We start from the raw sequence: 20,152 nt of genomic DNA, 5'->3' as shown, positions 1-20,152 counted from the left end.
GGAAGAGGGACAAAGCAAAGAGGACCTATGCTCTCAGGTTGGGATGACTGGAATGATGGGGAGGCCGCCACCAGATAAACGAGTCCATAGGAACAGCTTTGGGGGGAAGGGAGGGCAGTTCTCCTTTTTGGGCACAATGAATATGAAATGTCAATAGGTCATCAAGACAGAGGAGACTGGGAATGTTGATAAAATCAGGGTTAGAGCTGCCACGATTATTTGTTGAAAGGAACTATAAGTAGGAAAGATAAATTTAATAAAAAAGACCTAAAGGTAAAAGAATTAAAGAAATATTCTGTGAGAGTAAAAGAGTGAAATAGAATAATTAAAAATACACTCCTTTAGCTAAAATGAATACTGGGTGAAGTGACATCACACAAAGGCGACCACACTGGGTCAGAGGGGCATCCCCACCTCGCAGGACATAGGGTCCTTTGTGTTGTTGTCGGTCACAGAGAGCAGACACATTGTTCCCGGTTTTCCCAGAAGTGGAGTTTCCTTGGGCAGAGAGACCACCGGTGGAAGCCTCATCAGGTCTGATGGCCTAGATGGGATGGCCCAAACTTAGGCTCCCAGGAATCCAGGACCTGTCGCTGAATACAACTTTTCCAGTTGTGAGTAGGTATAGCAGGAGCCACAGCACCGGATGTGTGACTAGGAAGCAGCAGACAAGATGATGACACATTCAATCCTAGCCATTCCTGAGAGAAATGTGGCTCAGACCCTCAACGCTGGCTAATTACGCCCAACCTACCCAGGGCCACACAGTTCCTTTCCAGACTCTCTCTGCTCTACTGCCACAACACACCCTGAACATCTTGACATACACCAAAGAATATAGATAATTTTATTTGCTGAGTTAATGAGGTTCTCATCTTAATAAGTTTACTTAATAAGTAAAAACTGTTTGTCCTGTTAATGACTTTTTTAAAAGCATGTGTAAGTTTTAGATGGTATAAAACAAACAAAACTTGAGTCCATCCTGCTGTTTTAAGCCAAACTCTCCATTCTGAAGCAGCAGCTGTTTTTGCTAATTAAGATCACATCGATTGCGGATAGTGCTCAGACTTTTGCTTTGATGTAACTTTTGCTGAGTTGGCCAAGTGACAACTTCTCTCTCTGCTCTGTACTCTAGTCAGCAGAAGGCAGGCGTGGGCTTCTGGGCAGAAGGTTGCAGATCTGGCTGGCTTCCATACAGCAGAGTCATTTGGCAGAAAACTTGGCCAGTGTGCAGAAACACTTTAAGTGAATTCCATGGGTGTGGAGACATCCTTGCAATGCATCCTTTTTTCTTCCCTTTTGGAACGTGTATCTGAGCTGCCAACAACCCATTTCATACAGCCACAGGCACTATTTTTGAGGCTCGTTATGTCTGAAGGTGGGGAGCCCTGAAATGGCTTAGCCTGCACTTTATGTTGGCAGTCCTTTTGCATGAGTTACTCTTTCAATACCTTGGCAAAGACAGCTGCCGTTTCCTCCAGAACCTAAGAGACTGCCTGTGTGACCCGCAGCGATGTTATTTAATGATATCTAAGTCAGTTTCCAGACTGGCTGCAAAAACTAATACATCTTGTTTTTTAAAAATGGAAATGTTTTTATAGTCTCATTAGTTTACCTCAATCACAAAAGCTCAGCGTGCATGGCAGGATTTTTTCTCGAATGATGAATATTTCAAATGCAATACATCCCTCTGGAGATGGAGAAAACAACTTTAATAGTTACAGCCTATAAAGATGGTCTACTTAGATCATTACTAAGAAGTACTGTTGATTAACGAACCGAGGGTAGAGAGAAAAGACAAATGAAATAAGGTGTGGTTTGGTTAAGCAGTCAAACAAAACAAATGTTTAGGCCCAGAGCAGAGTTAACAAAGGTGGGGGGGGGGGGGGGCGGGGCGGGGCGGGGATTGGGGGAGGGAAGCCGGAAAGGATGGGAGGACGAAAGTTTCTTGCATTCTTGGGGACAATAGGATAGGGCTGGGGCAGGAACAAGGACATCAGACTCTGGGGAGGTGCTGCACATGTTTACGTAAGAAGGTACAGGAAGGGGAAGGCAACTGGCCTTAGAACTCTTCCATATGACTTGGCATTCTGGAATCTGGCTAGCTTATTCAATGGATGTTCGGTTTCTGGGGTAGACAGACCACATCTAAGCCAAAAGGTCTAAGTTTTCCCCTTCCCTCTGCCCCAGCAAACAGACTTCAAATTCTCTCCTACAGGAGCTGCTTACTGGTGGGTCCATCTGCACACCTCGTGGTGCTGGGCTGAATGTCCGTGACTCTAAAAATTAGGGCTTGGAGGGTCAAGATGAAAAATACTGAGGAGATCCCATCAGTAAAGTGACCAAGAAGTATACAGGCATGGGAACAACTGAGGTAGTTAGTGACTGTTCTGGTTTCTCTGTAGACAACAAAATAGGACAAAGGGGCTAGATATTAAAGTGGGATTTAAAATACATCTAAAAGAGAGATATTTATCGGGATTAGCAATGAGACAAAGACAGTGAATTGCTGAGACATGAATGTGCTCTGCAGGGTCATTTTAATCCACACATCACTACCTCCCCATAGTGGAGACTAAGCAACGATAATTCTTTACTTTGTAGAGGTAAATATGGAGGCAGCTTTCGAGCTTAGCCTGGGTTATGCTGTAAGTCAAGAAAAACCAGAGGCTGGCCCCGTGGCAGAGTGGTTAAGTTCGCACGCTCCACTGCAGGCGGCCCAGTGTTTCGACGGTTTGAATCCTGGGCATGGACATGGCACTGCTCATCAAACCACGCTGAGGCAGGATCCCACATGCCACATCTAGAAGGACTCACAAGTAAAATATACAACTATGTACCGGGGGGCTTTGGGGAGAAAAAGGAAAAAAATTAAAAAACTTAAAAAAAAAAAAGAAAAACCAGCAACACCAGCACCCTATGGGATCCCTGAATGTGAAGTGATATCCTGATGTCTGTGGTGCTGAGCGTCATGTGAACAAGATCCTCCCCGAAGACCCTACATAGACTCTCAAAATCAGCACTCCTCTCCCTCTGACCCTGTGCCCATTCTCATACTGCAAAATCATTGGGCAAAGAGCTGGAGGATCATGGGACGTAACTGTGACATCCTATGTGACTTCCTCAGGGATCGGTGAGACTATCTGATAGGTCTTTTCCACCCCTAACAACCTTTAATGTGTTTAACTTAGTGTGAAGCTTATGGGCATAAAGCTTCAGGGAATAGAATTTCTTAGGTTGCCTATAAAGAATACTAATGAGATACATCAAAATAACTGAGGCTGTTTCTCAGGGATAAAAACCCCCCCTCCCACCTCTCTTATTTTAACCTCCCTTGGCACATGGTAAAATCTGAACTGCTCATTAAGAGTGCAGGATGGACATAAAGCGATCATATGCACAATGGTTGAGCACACAGAGCTTGGCATACGCAGGGATTAGGAATGTGGGAAGCTTGGGTCTGTTTATCTCCATTTCTCTTGGCCTAAGATGCTCTGATTTTATCAGCACTGAAATATTAAAAAACACGTATGTGTGAAATAAGCCATTAGGCCAAATCATGTTGTGTCTGCACGGCCACATGTGGGTGAGAAGGGTCACTAGGCAGTCACCAGAGTCAAAAGGTTCTTTTCTTGGATGTGGGCAAATCTCACTTTAATTGCAAAAGCCTTTATTTACAGCACATTCAATAACGAAGAGACAGGAGAGCTGTGACTTTTGAACATATTAATATATAAAAGTCCTTTAAAATTCAGGTAGTCAAGAGAAGAGCATTCCACAAGGAAAGCACCCCTCTCATTTTTCTGAAGTCTGTTTTATATTTTAATAGATGACTAGGCATACTTGGAAGTTCAGGGGCCGGCCCCGTGGCCAAGTGGTTAAGTTTGTGCGCTCTGCTCTGGTGGCCCAGGATTTCGCTGGTTTGGATTCTGGGCACAGACATGGCACTGCTCGTCAGGCCACGCTGAGGCGCCATCCCACATGCCACGGCTGGAAGGACCCATAACTAAAATATGCAACTATGTATTGGGGGGATTTGGGGAGAAAAAGCAGAAAAAAGAATAAAAAATAAAAATAAATAAAAGATGCCTAGGCATACTCGCAAGTTCAAAATAGTAGGATATGCCTTGCAGGGAGAGAAAAAGAAAATCTGTTTTCATATTATTAGGCAAATACATATCAGCAATTCCACTTGATAAAGCGAGATGGATGGATGGATGGATGGATGTCCTCCTTGAACCAGGTGAGGGCAGAACACTTAGTGAAAGGGGCCCCTGGGTGGGTGGGAAACCAGGAGGAAGGGAGCACCCGATACCATGCAGTGCCAATCAATCAGTCCACCCTCCAACAGAGACCAGACATGCCATGACCCAGCCACAGGGTGTTCAGGAACAGCCATCAACAGTGACTGCTCTCACTGCCTGGGATTATCGGAGGGTCTCAATTTAGCCCATGGACAAAATCTTTGACCAACAAATTCAAACTGTCACTCAATGTAACTCATAAAAGATCTTAAGGAAAATCTTGTTTTTTATTTATATATATGGACTCCTGTTTACCCATTAGAGCGATGATTACACAATTAACATTCTTACTCTCGTAAGGGTTTCTTCTATACATTGGAACGGCTTAAGAAAAAGCATTGTCTAATTTTGATTTTATTTGACACTTTCAAAAGAGACAGAGGGAAGAGAGAGAGAAAGTGTGACAAATTCCCTAACTCTGGAGCCCAGAGTTAGGTACAAAACCAGGTACAAAACCAGACTTCTCTGATTCAAGCTTCCTCCATATTGTTGGAAAGTTTCAATGCCTAGGGAAGATGAGGGAAGCCATTACACCCACCCTACAGAAAGAATTCCACAGTTAATCTATCACAGTGCTCTAGCTAAAGCATATGTTTAAAACTACAGAGGGTTTCAACTTAAAATCTAAATTTTAAAACTGAAGCATTTCAGCAACAAATAAGCTCAGAGAGCTCATCTCAGAAGTGACATTAAACAACTATTGCTCCGATGTCTGAAAAGTCAAGTCGTTGCTCTCGGCTTCACCCCTCTTTCGGCTCAGGCAGACACATAAGGTGGCGGCGGCTCCTTGGCAGCGCCATTCACCGCGGCATCGTCATACGGGGGTAACAGCACCTGAGAAGAAAAAGAGACGACACGGGTTAGTCTTTAAAGGAGCACATACTTTTCCTGAGCTTTTAACTTTAACTGAACTTTTTTGCAATTAAACGTTTTCCATAACCTGTATCAAATTTCAACTTTCCAGCAATGGACAGATTTTGGTGAGAGACTTTTTGAATCCTGAAAGAACCAAATGAGAAGAGACTTTTGGCTCTTTTTCAGTCTTCTGAACCCTGTCCACATGTGCCTGGAGGGCCAGGGGGCTGTGTCTCTAGGATTAGGAAGGAGGCAGTGGTGGCTCTGAAGAGGAAAAAAGGCCCTGGGTGACATGAACATGTACACACACAAACAGGGCAGGCACCTGAGGAACCGTTCATGGTGAGATCCGGGCAGCAGAGTGGAAAACACAAGGGCTTTGTGGCAAGCTGGATTCAGCCTGGCTCAGCCACATTTTATCAACGTAGCCTTGGTAAGTTACTTCACCTCAATTTCCACATCTCGAGAATGGATTCCTGAGATTCAGAGATCTATAAAATACCCAACACACTGCTTGATACACACCTGCAGTGGCAGATGTTACCTGTAAAGGGCTGGAGAGGAACAGACAAGCACACACACCAAGCGGACTGAGCATCTCTCTGCTCACATTTCCAGCACAGAAACAACTGCTGGTGATTGTTCATGAACTGTCAGTGTTAGAAAACGCTGGCTGATTTTGGCTTTCTTGGAGTAGAAAACAAAACATGGGGAATATCAACTCAGTACGATTAGCCTTTATTCAGTCAACCAACAGTTATTATGCACCTACTATGTGACAGGCATTGTGGGGACTAGATAATTAAAAGACAGTTCCTGCCCTTAGAAATTCAGAGATGAGATAAACTAAAACCTTATCCACCTCAAGTGCTTTGTGGAAAGAGAAAGAATATTCACACACAAAACAGAACAAAACAAAACACACTTTGGCACTTTTTCTATTATGGACATCACTTAAAGGGGTAAATGTTTATCAATTTCATGAATTTCCATTTATCTATCCTTTTGGTTCCTAGAGGCATGACACTAAAATTTTAAGTTTCTGTTTTAAGACAGAACCCCAACCACACACACACAGCCCTCTCTAGCTCAACACACTTCACTGCTTACTTTTCTCTTCTTCTGGTCTTGGAGCTCTTGTGGGGCTGAAGCGTCGTCTTACTTAACCCCAGAGTTGGGCCTAGGGCCTACTCAATGGCAAGGACTCAAATGATGGTGGTAGAATAAATGATGGAGGTATCATTTAGGCTGGCCCTTGGGGCACCTGTATGGTTCCCTAGGTGGGGAACTGGAGCCTGGCATTCTAGGCAGAGGGCATCTGTACTGGTTTGGGTCCAATCAGAAGACAGAAGCTACCCAGGAATTTGAACACAAAAAGTTTAATAAAGAATAATTAACAGGGGTTTGGAAGAATGGAGAATTAGCTAAGAGGGGAAAAAAAGAGAGCTCTAATGGATATTAGTGCTAAGTGAGGGCACTCAAGGAAGCAACCAACAATGGAAAGGGGTCCCCTCCCAAGGCTGGGAATCAGATATTGTTGGAGATGGGATGGGTAAAACCCACTGGATGGCACAGAAGTTTCTGGGGTGAACCAGGCCAGAGCTGGTCCACAGTCAGGCTGGGACGTAAAGAACCACCTGCTGGGATGCTGGGATGCTGCTGCAGAGATGCTGTCCACCTGCTGCTGGAAACTGTTCATGGGGAGGTGCCACTTGCCCTGGCAACTGCCTGAGAGCAGGCTGTGTGCTGGGGAGGCCATCACGAGGAGGAAGTGCTGCCGCCACTGTCCTGCTCTCCCCCCACCGGGCGTTGCCTATAGGACCCAGACACCCTGCAGGCACACAAAGGAACCAGGAAAAGAAAACCCCTTCTTCCTCCAGTGCCCTCTATGGACAAGGCTTAAAAGTGGGGTGGCTGGTAAAGGAGAAATATTCACAAGGCCCAGCTCCAAACGGGCTAAAAGGGGGCCTGTGCAGCTGCTATGCGGTGAGTGGATAACTGGCACAGCTCCACACCAGCGATGTCAACGGGCCCAAGAATTGTTCTCATCTGCCTCATGGCCTCTGTTCCCGAAAGTGGTGGTGATATTGCACCTATGACCTAAGTACTTCATGCATCAGGTATTACCCAAGGGACAGAGTCGGGCAAATGTTTGTGTTGCCGGTGCTGAAAGGGACAGGAGGACCCATTAAACACTGCGTACAGGACGCCAATCCAAGGCCAGGACGCATTCCCAGTGTCTTCCCCACAAAAGGAAACCCTCTGCTCTCACGTTCGACAAACCAGCAACTACTGAGCACCTAGTATATAGAGGGGGCTCGGCATTGGCAACACGCACCGAACACACCTTGCGTCTGTTAAAGGAGATCAGTCTAGCAGAGGCAGAGACAGGTGAAGCAGGTAAACTGAGCATGATCAGTGCGTGGGTGTAGACAAGACGTTACAGAAGAACAGACAGGGAGAACTAATTTAGGCTGGAGGGGATAAGGAAGGCCTCTCAGGAGGATAAGTAGGATCGGGCATAGAGCAAAGAGGATGGCACTGCAGGTGGACAGATAAGAGCCCAGGCAAACGGAGGGAAGCCTGAAAGCAGAGCTCTCCCTGGGAAGCAAGGGATTGGCGATGGTGAAGGTGTACATCGGGGAGGATGCTGCGGAGATGCAACTGGAAAGACAGGCAGGGTCAGAGCACGGAGAGAGACTTGTGTACCACCTTAGGGAGCTTCATCTAGGAGCTAGCTGCAGCATCACCACTAGGAATCCTAAAAGTCTCAGCTGGAGCTGAGGAAAAAAACGTCTTCTCTACAACACAGCCACAGCTCTCCTCCGAGCCTGCGTGCTTGACTAAGGACTGAGCCTCCAGTACAAGTGTGTGCATTAGATACAATAACTTATAAACAATGGGAGCAGCTGTGATGAGCACCAGAAATATTAAATTTTGCATGACTGAGCTTCAGCATTATGTTCCACAACCTCATTAAACAATTAACTGATTCATATCTATCATTATCCTTGGAGAAATTGTCCTAAAATGCAGTGGAGCTACTTAAAAGGGGGTGAAATCAGCCATTATATCCAACTTATTTTTTCTCTGGAGGAAAATGCAACACTCAAACTCTCTCCAAGATGTTCACTGACGATTAAACACAAAGTTTTCTTTAAAAAGAAAAAAAGTGGGGCCGGCCCCATGGCCGAGTGGTTAAGTTCATGCGCTCCGCTTTGGGGGTCCAGGGTTTCGCTGGTTCGGATCCTGGACGCAGACATGGCACCGCTCATCAGGCCACATTGAGGCAGTGTCCCACATGCCACAACTAGAAGGACCCACAACTAAGATATACAACTATGTACCGGGGGGCTTTGGGGAGAGGAAGAAGAAGAAAGAAAAGATTGGCAACGGATGTTAGCTCAGGTGCCAATCTTAAAAAAAAAAAAGGAAAAAAGTGCTGCACATTTGCCTTTTGTGTCCAAAACTTATTTTCACGTTAAGTTTGGCAATTTGTCACTATTTCTTGCTATTTATTTTCAAACTTGTTTTAAAGTTTCACTTCACATCAATATTTTACCACTCTCATGGCTTTTTCTCTCAAATGCTCTATTGACTTGGACGCTTTCCCCAAAGTCCAGATGCCTGGGAAGTCTCCTTGCACCAAGGTTTCTGACACTCACTCGTCTTCACTTCCCCGTTACCACAGACGAAATGCTGACTGTGGAATCTTCTTCACACAGCACTTCACGCTCCTGGACTACTTTCAAGGAAAAGTTGTCCAAATGGAATTGGTTTTAAATTCTGAAGAGACAGCATCATCTTTTTTATCTAAATGATGTTAATATTATTGATGATTTCAAGGGAGGGCTGGTGGAGTAGGGGCTGCCATGCTGTTTCTATTACATACAGTCTGTAAATGCTGACTAAAAAAACTTGCCATTGTCCTTTTCTACTAAGACCAATGATGTACTTGAAAATCTGAGAAAATAACTGTAGGGTCAATTAAGATAGAGTATGCCAATTAAGATGCCATACAACAAAATTGGTGGAAACTTAATTATTTTGACATTTTTAGAAGTTGGCATTTAGTTAAACCCAGTCTTTTACTTTAAAAAATGTAATCACTCACAATGAATGACCAAAAAATAATCTCTGAGGACTAAGAATATAGGTCATGTCCTACTTCAATCTAAAGTCACAGCCTGGTAAACAGCAGCTACTCAATGAATAGATGGACACAAATGTTACAAATCTCCACCACAGACCACTTTGCTTCCAACAACATTCAATACAACCAAATTCTAATCCAAGTACAATCCCTGGAAGTTTGCCTTCATGGGATCTCAACTGCAGAGTGATTAAATGATGGTGTAAGTCTCTCTCACACAGACAGAAAAGTCCCTCTTACCAGTGACCCCAGAGGCATCTGTTCATTAGGAAGAGTAGCATCTATCTATAAATAGCGTCTCTTCAATTGGGAGTCGTCGTGCTAGGTGACAGTGTGCTGGTGGGAAAGAAGCTCATTATTCATTTCAATTCAACTCAACAAATATTCAGAGTGTTACCAGGGGAACCTTCATTCTTGTTAGCTACATCAACATAAAGAACAGTTGGAGGGAGATATAAATTAACATCTAGGTTGCAAAATGTAAGATCCAGGAATAGAAATGATTCCAAGTGGCCATAAACCCATAAGTCATTAAAATTTGAGAAACTAATTCATTCCATCAAATATTAAGAAATGATAAAATGCTCAAGAGGAAAGAACTATTTATTGGTAAAAATAGGAAATGTTCAGGTACTATGCTTAGAGTTGGACTTTTACTGTAATATTAGAGTTAAGCCATGGAAGGCTTATTTAGAATTCTACAGTTGCCAGGATTACATTCCCAAAAGTATCATATATAAGTTACATAAATATCTTCAGACAGTCACAAAATTACATGCCAAATTTTGTGTTTGTGCATTTATTTTCCTGGGAAGAATGTTCAGAGCTTTCATCAGATCCTCAAAGAACCATCCCTGGAGATTTGGGGGTCCAGGACTGGGGGTGGGGGACAGCACAAGGCACAAGGTAAACTGCACCAGAAGCCTGTGTGCTGGCCCCCACATCCTAATAAGAGTAAGGTAAGTTAAAAGGAAAGCAGGGCCCAGGACGACGACTGTGTGGCACCTCATCCAGCCTGAAGCAGGAGGAGCAGAAGCTCAGGAAAGAAAGGGAACTGACAGATTATCTCATACAGTCAAACATTTGGAAAATAATAGTAAAAGGTAACTGACAGATCCCACAGCCACATAGAAAGGATCGGGATGAGGTAAAAGGTAAAAATCTTGGCAGCTGAAAACACAAGGCAAACGTTTGCTCAGGAAAAATAAAAATTGTACAAGAAAGGGAATACATATGACAGAGCTCTGCACTGAACAATACCCACATACTCACGTAGTCAAAGTAAACGTTAACTGGCGACCTAACCCAAAAATTTGGTATGACCGTATGAGGAGGATGAAGGCAGGGGAGATATCTCAAACTGGCCAGTGAAAAATTAGTAATGTAGACATATTTTAACACAGGGAGGCAAATACTAGAAGAAACAAGAGAGGTGACAATGTTTGCTGCTGGGTGAAGAGTGGAGGACGGGCAAGAGAATGGGAGAGGACAAGAAATAAATCTTTCAATACCATGATTTTTAGCTATGCACATGTAATAATGTGTTAAAAATAAAAGTAATATTTTAAAAATAAAAGAATAATCACAGTGGTGTGAAGGAAAGAGGAAGCCAGTCATCAAGGGGCAACTTCCCCACAAAACTTGGAAAAATAAAGAACATACCACCATAAACAGAGACTTCTTTCTCTTTTTGGTTCCTTTGGGGGGGTCACAGGTGGCAAGCAAGGGGCACAATTTTCATGAAAGCTCCTGGGAGGAACAACTGTTGACGGACTTCAGTAACAGCCCCTCGAAGCTGCCTCACAAATAAGATGGACTTGGCAGGATGAAGTTGATACTCCACTCCCTCCTCTGGCTTCAAGAAAATACCAGAATGCAAGCAGCTGAGACCGATGCTGTTGTAGGGATAATCCTGAATCTGTTCTTATTTATTCAAAGGAAAAAAATTCAAACCATTGGCAAACTGAAGTTTTAAATATTACCCCATAAGTCACAAGTAACTGTCACATAGCAAAGTGGAGTGACATCACAGTTGAGAAATGCTACAGAAATAAACAGCAGAACCCTTGAAGGCTTTTAAGTACAAAGATGACAAAATCAGATTTATGCTTTAGATCAATCTGGCAGCAACAGCAAGGAAAAAATGAAGAGAAGGGAGAATTCAAGACTAAAGGCTAAAAGACTAATTATAACAAGTTTTTTTTTTTTTGAGGAAGATTAGCCCTGAGCTAACTACTGCCAGTCCTCCTCTTTTGCTGAGGAAGACTGGCCTTGAGCTAACATCTGTGCCCATCTTCCTCTACTTTATATGTGCGACGCCTGCCACAGCATGGCGTGCCAAGTGGTGCCATGTCTGCACCTGGGATCCGAACTGGCGAACCCCGGGCCGCCAAGAAGCAGAACGTGCAAACTTAACCACTGCGCCACCGGGATGGCTCCTAATTATAACAAGTTTTAAAGATGACTCCTAAGTTACTGGCTTAGGTGACTAAGTGGACATTGCTACCATCCATTAGAATCTAAGAAAAGATGCAGATGTGGAAGCAATGGCATGAGCTCTGCATGTGTTCTCTCTGTGGAGATGACCAGTGGACGGTTTGGGCCACAGGCATGGAGTTGATCTGGTTCACATAATCTAAGCTATTTCCTGCAACTGAGATAAAAAAAGAGCAAGATGAATAACTTTTATAAATACCGTTCATGCATTTCATCAACAAATGTTGGTCATACTGTGTGCCAGGCACTAACTGACACTTACAAGATTTGAGCCAGCAGACAGCTTACCTGCTAGTGGAGGGGTCTGCTAAATAGAATTTATCTTCTAGGCGAAGTGCAGAGCTTCTCAACCAGAGTCCATTCACAACAGTGTGCCATACAAATACTGTAATTTTCTATGTGTGCTCCTATGTCAAGAAGACTGGGGTACGCTGAGGTAGTGGCTGAGAGCATGGACTGTGGAGTTGACTATCTGGGTCCATCGCTTCCCAACTGTGAGGCCTTGGGCCAGTCACTTACCTCTTTAAGTCTCACTTTTCTCATCTGTAAATGGGGGCAATAATAGTGTCTATCTCATAAGGTTGGTGAAATAAGCCCAAGTAAATGTGCTTATTTAGCACAGTACATGGCATGCACTAAGGCTCAACAAATCTTCACTGTATTCCATATATTTGTGAAAGGAAGAGATGGCTTGCAACACTGGACATAATGCAAAATAAGACAACTGAATGTTAAGATGACCCAGAAATAAGGCAAAATGGAAATTTATTGGGTTGTGAAGTTTTTATTTCTATATATGGATGGATGGATGGATAGATACATACGTAGATGGACAGATACACAGTGAGGGAAGAAGAGGGAGGAAGGTGTGTGTGCCTTTTTCCTAGTAGTAAACTAAAATAGGACTTTACGGAATGGATCTTTATATAAAAGACAGTGGGTAACACTGCATATGATAACTTTAGCTACTGTTTTTAAGACTTTAGTGACTATTTTGCAAGCGAATTACTCTTTTATTGATTTCCACTATAGCTTGTTAAATTTAAGCTTAATTTAGATCTGTTGGCAAAATAGTAAACACAGGAGAATTCAAACTTTCTCAGGAAAAAGAAATCCTTGACAAGATTGGGTGCTATTGTTTGCCATCCCACTTGTGAGAGGAGAAGGCTCAGCTCTGAGGTCTGTCCAGGCAGAAAGAGGGGGTTACAAATGCCTGGAATGGCTCAAATAGTTGTCCTGCAAATGCCCAGAAAACTCAGCTTAAATTTCCACTAAGGTAGGGGTTTGTAAACTATGTGGGCCAAATCTGGCCTGCCACCTGTGTTTTGCATAGCCTGGGAGCTAAGAATGGTTTTTACATTTTTTTAATGATTTCAAAGAAAAATGTTTCATGATGTGTGAAAATCATATAAAATTCATATTTCAGCGTCCATAAATAAAGTTTTATTGGAACACACACACTTACTCGTTTATGTATTGTCTACAGCTGCTTTCACACTACAACAGCAGGGCTGAAGAGTTATGACAGAGACCGTATGGCCTGCAAAGCCTCAGACATTTACTATCTGGTTCTTTACAGAAAAAGTTTGCCTTCATCTGTATGAAGGAAAAGGATTACCATGTATTCTGGCCTTGATAGAAATAATAATGTCACACATGAAAATACACAGCCTCAAAACAATCTCGTCATTTAGGGGCACTTAAGTCTTCTAAAGGGCCATTTAAATTAATCCCAAGCGGCTAAATATTTATTTTCTCTTCACCATTTGTCACACTCCGAATAGTCTATAATGTATCTTGTTTAAAACAGGCAGCACTTACATTAAATGTTTGTTTTAAATTGGTCAAACCACATTTGCCTATTTAGATGTGAGCTTCCTTTGCTCAGGCTAAACAGGAAAGGGGACAGTTGAATCGCACATCTCCATGATTAACTGATTAATAAGCATTTAGATATTTGAGACAGGATCATCACAAAGAGAAAATCAGGGCTTATCTCTAAGGCATCTAGAATAAGTGTTTCCAAACTTTTTAAATATCCCCACCTACAATATAAATAAGTAAACACACACACCCCCATATATTTTTGATTCTAAAGTATACATTTTTGAACATTTTAACATCTGAATTTAGGCTTGTAATTGACGAGCCTTATAATTGACAGCATCTTACAATAAGAGGTACCTAAAATAAGAGTGCAATTTACAACCGATGGCATCTTGTATTCAATGACTCCAACATACCGGGAGACAGGGAGAACACAAATTTGGAGGATTGTAGTGAGAAACTTTCCCCTTGCCTATAGTAAGGAATAATTTCCAAAGACAAATAAGATAGAAGGTGATTTTTATCCTCAATTCACTGCAAAACTACTATAAATTGTCCTCACTTGATAGTATAAGAGGAAGTTATCATCTCCCTTAATTCTCAGCAGAGAAACTACTCAAATTCTTTTATAGATTATACTCATAATATAGAATCCATACCTCAAATCTTTCAAATTGGGTCAAAAAATTCTCACTGGTGAGAAGATGTCTGGGCAGAAAACATCAAAATAATATAGTAACCCAAATTGAAAGTTAAAATAGTTCTGACCACTTAAATATCTAATATTTAAATAAATATATCTGAAATAACTTTTTAAATAATATAGACATCTAACTATATCTAAATAAATATATCTTAAAACCCTACCTTTTTATCTATAATAAAAATACCTAATTTAACTCTTGAGAAAACAGAAGGAATGAACTGTGAGCTATCACCATGGTAACGTTATCAAAGCATCCCAGCTGCTTCCTCGAGTCCCCCAACCTGCAGGTGCGACGCCACCTCCTGTGCACATCTCCTTTGTGATTCTACACCTTTGGTCTGGGGCTGCCAACCTGGCCCTGCTCAGCTGCTGATGAGGCACATGGGCTGGAAGGACTGCTCAGGACCTCAGATCTCAGATTCTCATTTCATCTATTCCTCCACCCCACATGCTTCCCTTCCTCCCTCCAATTAACGGAAAGGGAGAAACAGCTTCTGCTTTGATTTCCAGTATCCAACAAAGCAATTGCTTAATTTTCTATCACAATCTAATCTGCGTCTATAAAATTCATTTTTTCATAGCTGGAATCACGATATAAACTTCTATATTCTGCTTTTTAAAACATCGTAAAACTTTCTTCTGCTGTTACACTGCTTATAAAAATTTTTATGGCAATAAAGACATTTTATCAAGTGGATATACCCTTATTTAACCAAACCGGCTCCCAAATATTAGACAATGCATACTAATTATTACTTTTGCTATTAAAAACAATGCTGCACAAACACCTTACACACTTTTTACCCCTTCCCTAAGATATACTCCGGAAACCTTTCTTAGAAGGTTAAAAAATAAAATTCAACGTCTCATCTGTCCCTCGAGTAAAACCAACATGGACTCTATTTTGGACACATGCGATAAACAAGCCAAGTTCTGTGTGTGTTTTAACGTAAAACACAATGAAAATAGAGGATGATTTTATCCTCAATTGACTGCAAAACGACTATCAACTGTTCTCACTTGCTATTATAGGAGGATTACAATTAAGCACTGATTGACATCCTCTTATCCAGGTTCATAATGAAAACTAGGTTTACTTGAATGCTCTTCCAGAACTTCTGGGTTTCAAATATCTGTGTGTTGATCTGACTGCTCCAAATGCTGTCTGGATGAAATAACTGGAAAGTTATATGGGTCAGAGATAATTTCTAGCAGACTAGGATATTTTAAAAAACACTATATTTTATTAATGGAAGGAAAGAAACATGAGCTGAGTTAATGTCACGCACTGTCAGCTTGAATTGTGGAACCTACATTAAAGTGGGGAAAAGCTTTCAGGAGGAAATCCCAGGGGCATCTTGTCCAACCTCACCCACAATACTTCTCTGTCAGAACTAACAGATACATACTCCTGAAGCCCTGCGCACGTAGGAAGATCCCAGGAAAATATGTGGGGCTGAGTTACAGGAAGCAGGACTATTTAGCAGAAGCCCTGCTGACCTGCTATCACAAAGTTTACTTTTACCCTTTGCTTTTCTTCCACTTCTTTCTTCTAAGTCACCCTCCTATCCCTTCCACTGTGCTAAAAAGCAAAAATAAACCCAAAAAACCTCCCCCAAAAAGTCCCAACTACTTTAAAAGTTTGTGACTTTACTTGAGAAGAATTGTCTAAATGAATTGTTCTCCTGCTTCACTCCCCATCCTCGTCAAATCCATGCCAGGTCCTGTGGGGGAACACACAGTCCTGGCTGCAGTCTGAACAGAAGACGGTCTAGGAGGAAGCTGGTGGGTAAGAACAGACTGCAGCCAGGCCCCTGAAGACATACTCCCGCCTCCTGCCACTTACTAGCCGTGTGATCTTGGGAAGTTATCTACTTGGTGCCTCAATTCCTTCTTTTGTACACAGTGATTAGTAGAACGTACTTCAAGGACTTTGGAGATTAACTGAGTTCACAGATGTAAGCACCCAGCACCGAGCCTGGCAGATGGCAACCACCACATCACTGTTTGGGGAGAAACCTCTGCTACAAAAGCTACAGAGCAGGGACGTACAATAGATTCAGAGGGGGGCGGAACATCACCGCAATGATTCAGCCCTCAGCTAAACGACACTTGTGGGAACAGTCGAAGGGATGCGAGTATCAAAAGGTGGTTGGACCAGTTAACTTCCAAGGTCTTGTCCTGCTTCCAGGGAAATGATTTTACATTTTAAGTTACAGTCACATACAAGAGACATCCTGGAGAATCATCTCACTCCACATCCCCTCAATTATGCACTATCCTTTCCACCTCCTACAGCTCTCGCAAATCCTTCCCCTCTTTCTCATTCCCTCTACTACTGCCCTGGGTCAGACTGTCATCATCTTCATCATCACAGTAAGCTCGACTATAGAAACGGTCTCCTAGCTGCTCTCCGTGCTTATCTGGGATTTTACCAAGTGGTTATCAACCTCTCACATTCCTCTTGGTCTTTTAAAATTAAAAAGAAAAAAAAACTTAGAGAGATCATACCAACTATTAAATAACAAGGGAAAGAGACACCCACAATTGAGATATTACAAATAAGATCTCCTTTTTGTATTCCAGTACTTAGTAGGCCAGAAGCCCAGACCCAAGAAATCACAGGCTAGAGTTTCAAATCCTCTAGAAGTCCTGTTCTAGAACCTTCTTACTCTCCCCACTCCCCACTGCCTCCTGGACCCTGGGGTTCATACAGGCAGATGACAGCAGTGAAAGGTTTGTTTGTTTGTGAGTTATGCTTTTTGTACATGAATCTGAGATGCCCAGGACTGAAAGAGATCTTAAGAGCCAGCACAGTAACTAGCCCTTAGACGAAGACTTCCTCACACCATTTCAGAAAGTCAGCTATGACTTTTCTGAAGAATCTGCAAGTTGATGACTATACAGTCATCTTGGTAACGCCCTAGTTTCTCAGGTATGAAAGGACTTCTAAAGTCTAACTAAAGATCTCTCCTGCTGTCAATTTAGTTCATTCCCGCCCCTTTTCTCTCTCTACAGTGGGGGAAAAAAATAAACAGAACCACGTTAACTAAGCAAGAACTTGTTTCTAACCATATTCAATCTATACCTAGGAAGTAAACCTGATTTTTAAAAGCAGCAAGAGGGGGGAAAAACACGGAATTTTTATGTACAATTTTTGAAAGTCATTGAAACCACTACTAAATTTGCCCCCACCCCCAACCCCTCTCAGTCAACCGAGAATTTGCTTTGTGGTTTTTGACAGCCCAAGGTCGGTCTTAATTAGTCTCAGGCCCCTCGGAGAGAAGCCATTGGGAAATGGCTGCCGGGGAGATCATCTGGCCTTCACCAGGTCACCGACCTCTCTCTCAACTGTGTTTTTCACGAAGGCAGACTCAAAACGTGGCCCGACACAGCAAAATACTTTCTGAGGTCAGAACAGTAACCCTGTATATAATGTTAACCAGGATTAGCACCTACAATACGACATGGCATAACAGATTCAGTGAAGTTCAAAACTTCCCTATTTATCCCTAGTTAGGAACTTTCCTACATTACCCAAGATGATGATTCTTTTATCTGGAATCAGATTTCAGACACTATTCTGGCGAAATATTAATCTTACTGCTTTAAAGTGCCCCAATTCCAAAGAAACAGGTTCCCTACTTTTGGATTTAACAAAATACTGGGTACTACCATCACTCAAGTCTTCACTGGTATTAGCAGAACAGACTGCATAGATTAAAACAGTTCTTTAACTCTCGATTTGCGTATATTTAAATGTCAAAGAAATCTTTTACTACAATCTGGATGTTTACTATTTTAATACATTTTCCTCTTAAAACAAAATTTTGATGGAGGTAGGGAAGAGAACGTGGTTTTAGGTAACATGTATCCAGAATGTGATTTCTACAATATTCTCAAAGGAAGGCTGCGTCTCCCTAGGGTGCCCACGGAAAGCTGCAGTGACTCAAAGGGACACCTCAGGATAGTTTCAAGGAAAACACAGCAACAACTAGGAGATACCACACTAACTATGACTCTTAGGTTGTCTGGACCTGACCACTGAACGAAATGAAAAGTTAGGTATTTCTTTTGGCCTAAGGGCACCAGAAAGAAAAATACCAAGACCCTAAGGCATTACAAACTAACTGATGTTTGTGGCCCCTCTGACTCAGGCTTTTCTTTCAACTGGGAAACTGGAGGAGAGATTAACCCACAGATAAACTCCAATATCTAATAACTCTTATCTAGGTTCCCAGAGTAGTATTTGGGAAAGTATATATCTGGCTAATAATAGGTGTACTGTTTTAGAGAAGAAAAAAAACACATTTATTTCTACCAACAAGAGCCCCAGTATCTTTCCACAGAGGTCACCCTGAGACTATTCAGCCTGAGAGAAAAGCCATCTGGCCTAATATCTGATGGGAAGTGAAAGACACAACATGTTATTATGTCTGTGTGGATTCCCAATAAAGAAATGAACAAAAGGGACGCATACCTTACTATACACTATGAGGATCTTATAACTATGGAGACCAGGGAAAATGAAAACTACAGAACTAGATCATTCCAACCCCCCAATTTAGGGGCTCAGAGCGAGGCTCCCATATATTTGTGTTTTTTTTTAAGTTAGAACTAACATGAACTCCTTTAGTTCTAGTCAAAACAATCTTCAAACATGCAGAGCCCTGCTTAAAAGACAAAAAAAAAGTCTGTTCTCCAACTCTAGAAATCCAAATTATGGTCTTTACCAAAAGGAAGCAGGGGGGCCGGCCTGGTAGTTGGTGGTTAAGGTCACGCTCTCCACTTCGGTGACCCAGGGTTCACAGGTTCAGACCCCAGATGCAGATGTGGCACCACTCATCAAGCCATGCTGTGGCAGCATCCCACATAAAATACAGGAGGGTTGGAATAGATATTAGCTCAGCGACAATCTTCCTCAAGGAAAAAGAGCAAGATTGGCAACAGATGTTAGCTCAGTGCCAATCTTCCTCACCAGAAAAAAAAAAAAAAAAAAAGGAAGCAGTGCTCCTTGGAGAAATGGCTGATCCCAGGTCTGGGACAAGAAATGGACAAGATGAGTCTAGAACAGCTTGTCAACCAGACAGCAAGGAAACTATCAAAGACTACCAGGGTTGTGTCAAGAGACTTGGGCACCAACTTAAAGAGGCTCAAAGTGGCCAAAGACAGCACAATTTTAGCATTAATAAGGATATTAACCATGATTTTTAGAGAAAGATTTTCTTTCTCTCCTTAGAAAGTTTCGAAATAGGTATTGAATAACAGGTAAATTTTATTTAGGCTTACTGATATTTAAAATTTATCAAAATAGTTGTACTTTTCAACTGGACATCTTCAGCTCTTCTAACAGTAGACTTCTTTTCATTAGTTATTTATTACTTAAAAAAAAAACCTCACTGGTCATCAATAGATAATGATGGACCAACTCATCATTTAGAAAACTGATCAATAAAGAGAACAAAACCAAGTATATTTATCCATGTCACAGGCACCACTGGGTAACCAAACTGTATATAAGGGAAAGTTTTTTTATAGAAATATTCCAGCTAATAAATGAAGAACAAATGATGGAATGTCATCATCTTGCAACTCCTAATGAATCAATGATATTAATGGTTGCTGCTATCCCAGATAGAATCAATCAGATATTATCTGCCTCCTGATGAAAGAACAAATTATCAACTATAAAATAATCTTGCAAAAAAAAAAAAGCAAGTAGACTGAAACACACAGATTTGAGAAACAAAGGAAATGCAAGACAACCAGAACATGAGTGATAAAATGGCAGCATTAAGCCCTCATATATCA

At 42.0% G+C, this 20,152-nt stretch overlaps 1 protein-coding gene across 1 annotated transcript in view; it reads right to left on the bottom strand.

Moving 5' to 3' along the window:
* Positions 1-4,512: 4,512 nt before the first annotated feature.
* The window catches only part of LAPTM4B (lysosomal protein transmembrane 4 beta), a 67,654-nt gene continuing 52,014 nt past the window's right edge, over positions 4,513-20,152 (bottom strand). The window contains exon 7 of the mRNA XM_070631810.1: positions 4,513-5,138. Coding sequence (XP_070487911.1) covers positions 5,061-5,138 — 78 coding nt within the window. The 3' untranslated portion in view covers positions 4,513-5,060. The remainder of the gene's footprint in view (positions 5,139-20,152) is intronic.

The sequence above is a fragment of the Equus przewalskii genome, chromosome 8, assembly GCF_037783145.1.
Source record: "Equus przewalskii isolate Varuska chromosome 8, EquPr2, whole genome shotgun sequence".
Taxonomy (NCBI): Eukaryota; Metazoa; Chordata; class Mammalia; order Perissodactyla; family Equidae; genus Equus; species Equus przewalskii.
This window is presented reverse-complemented; position numbering and strand designations above follow the sequence as displayed.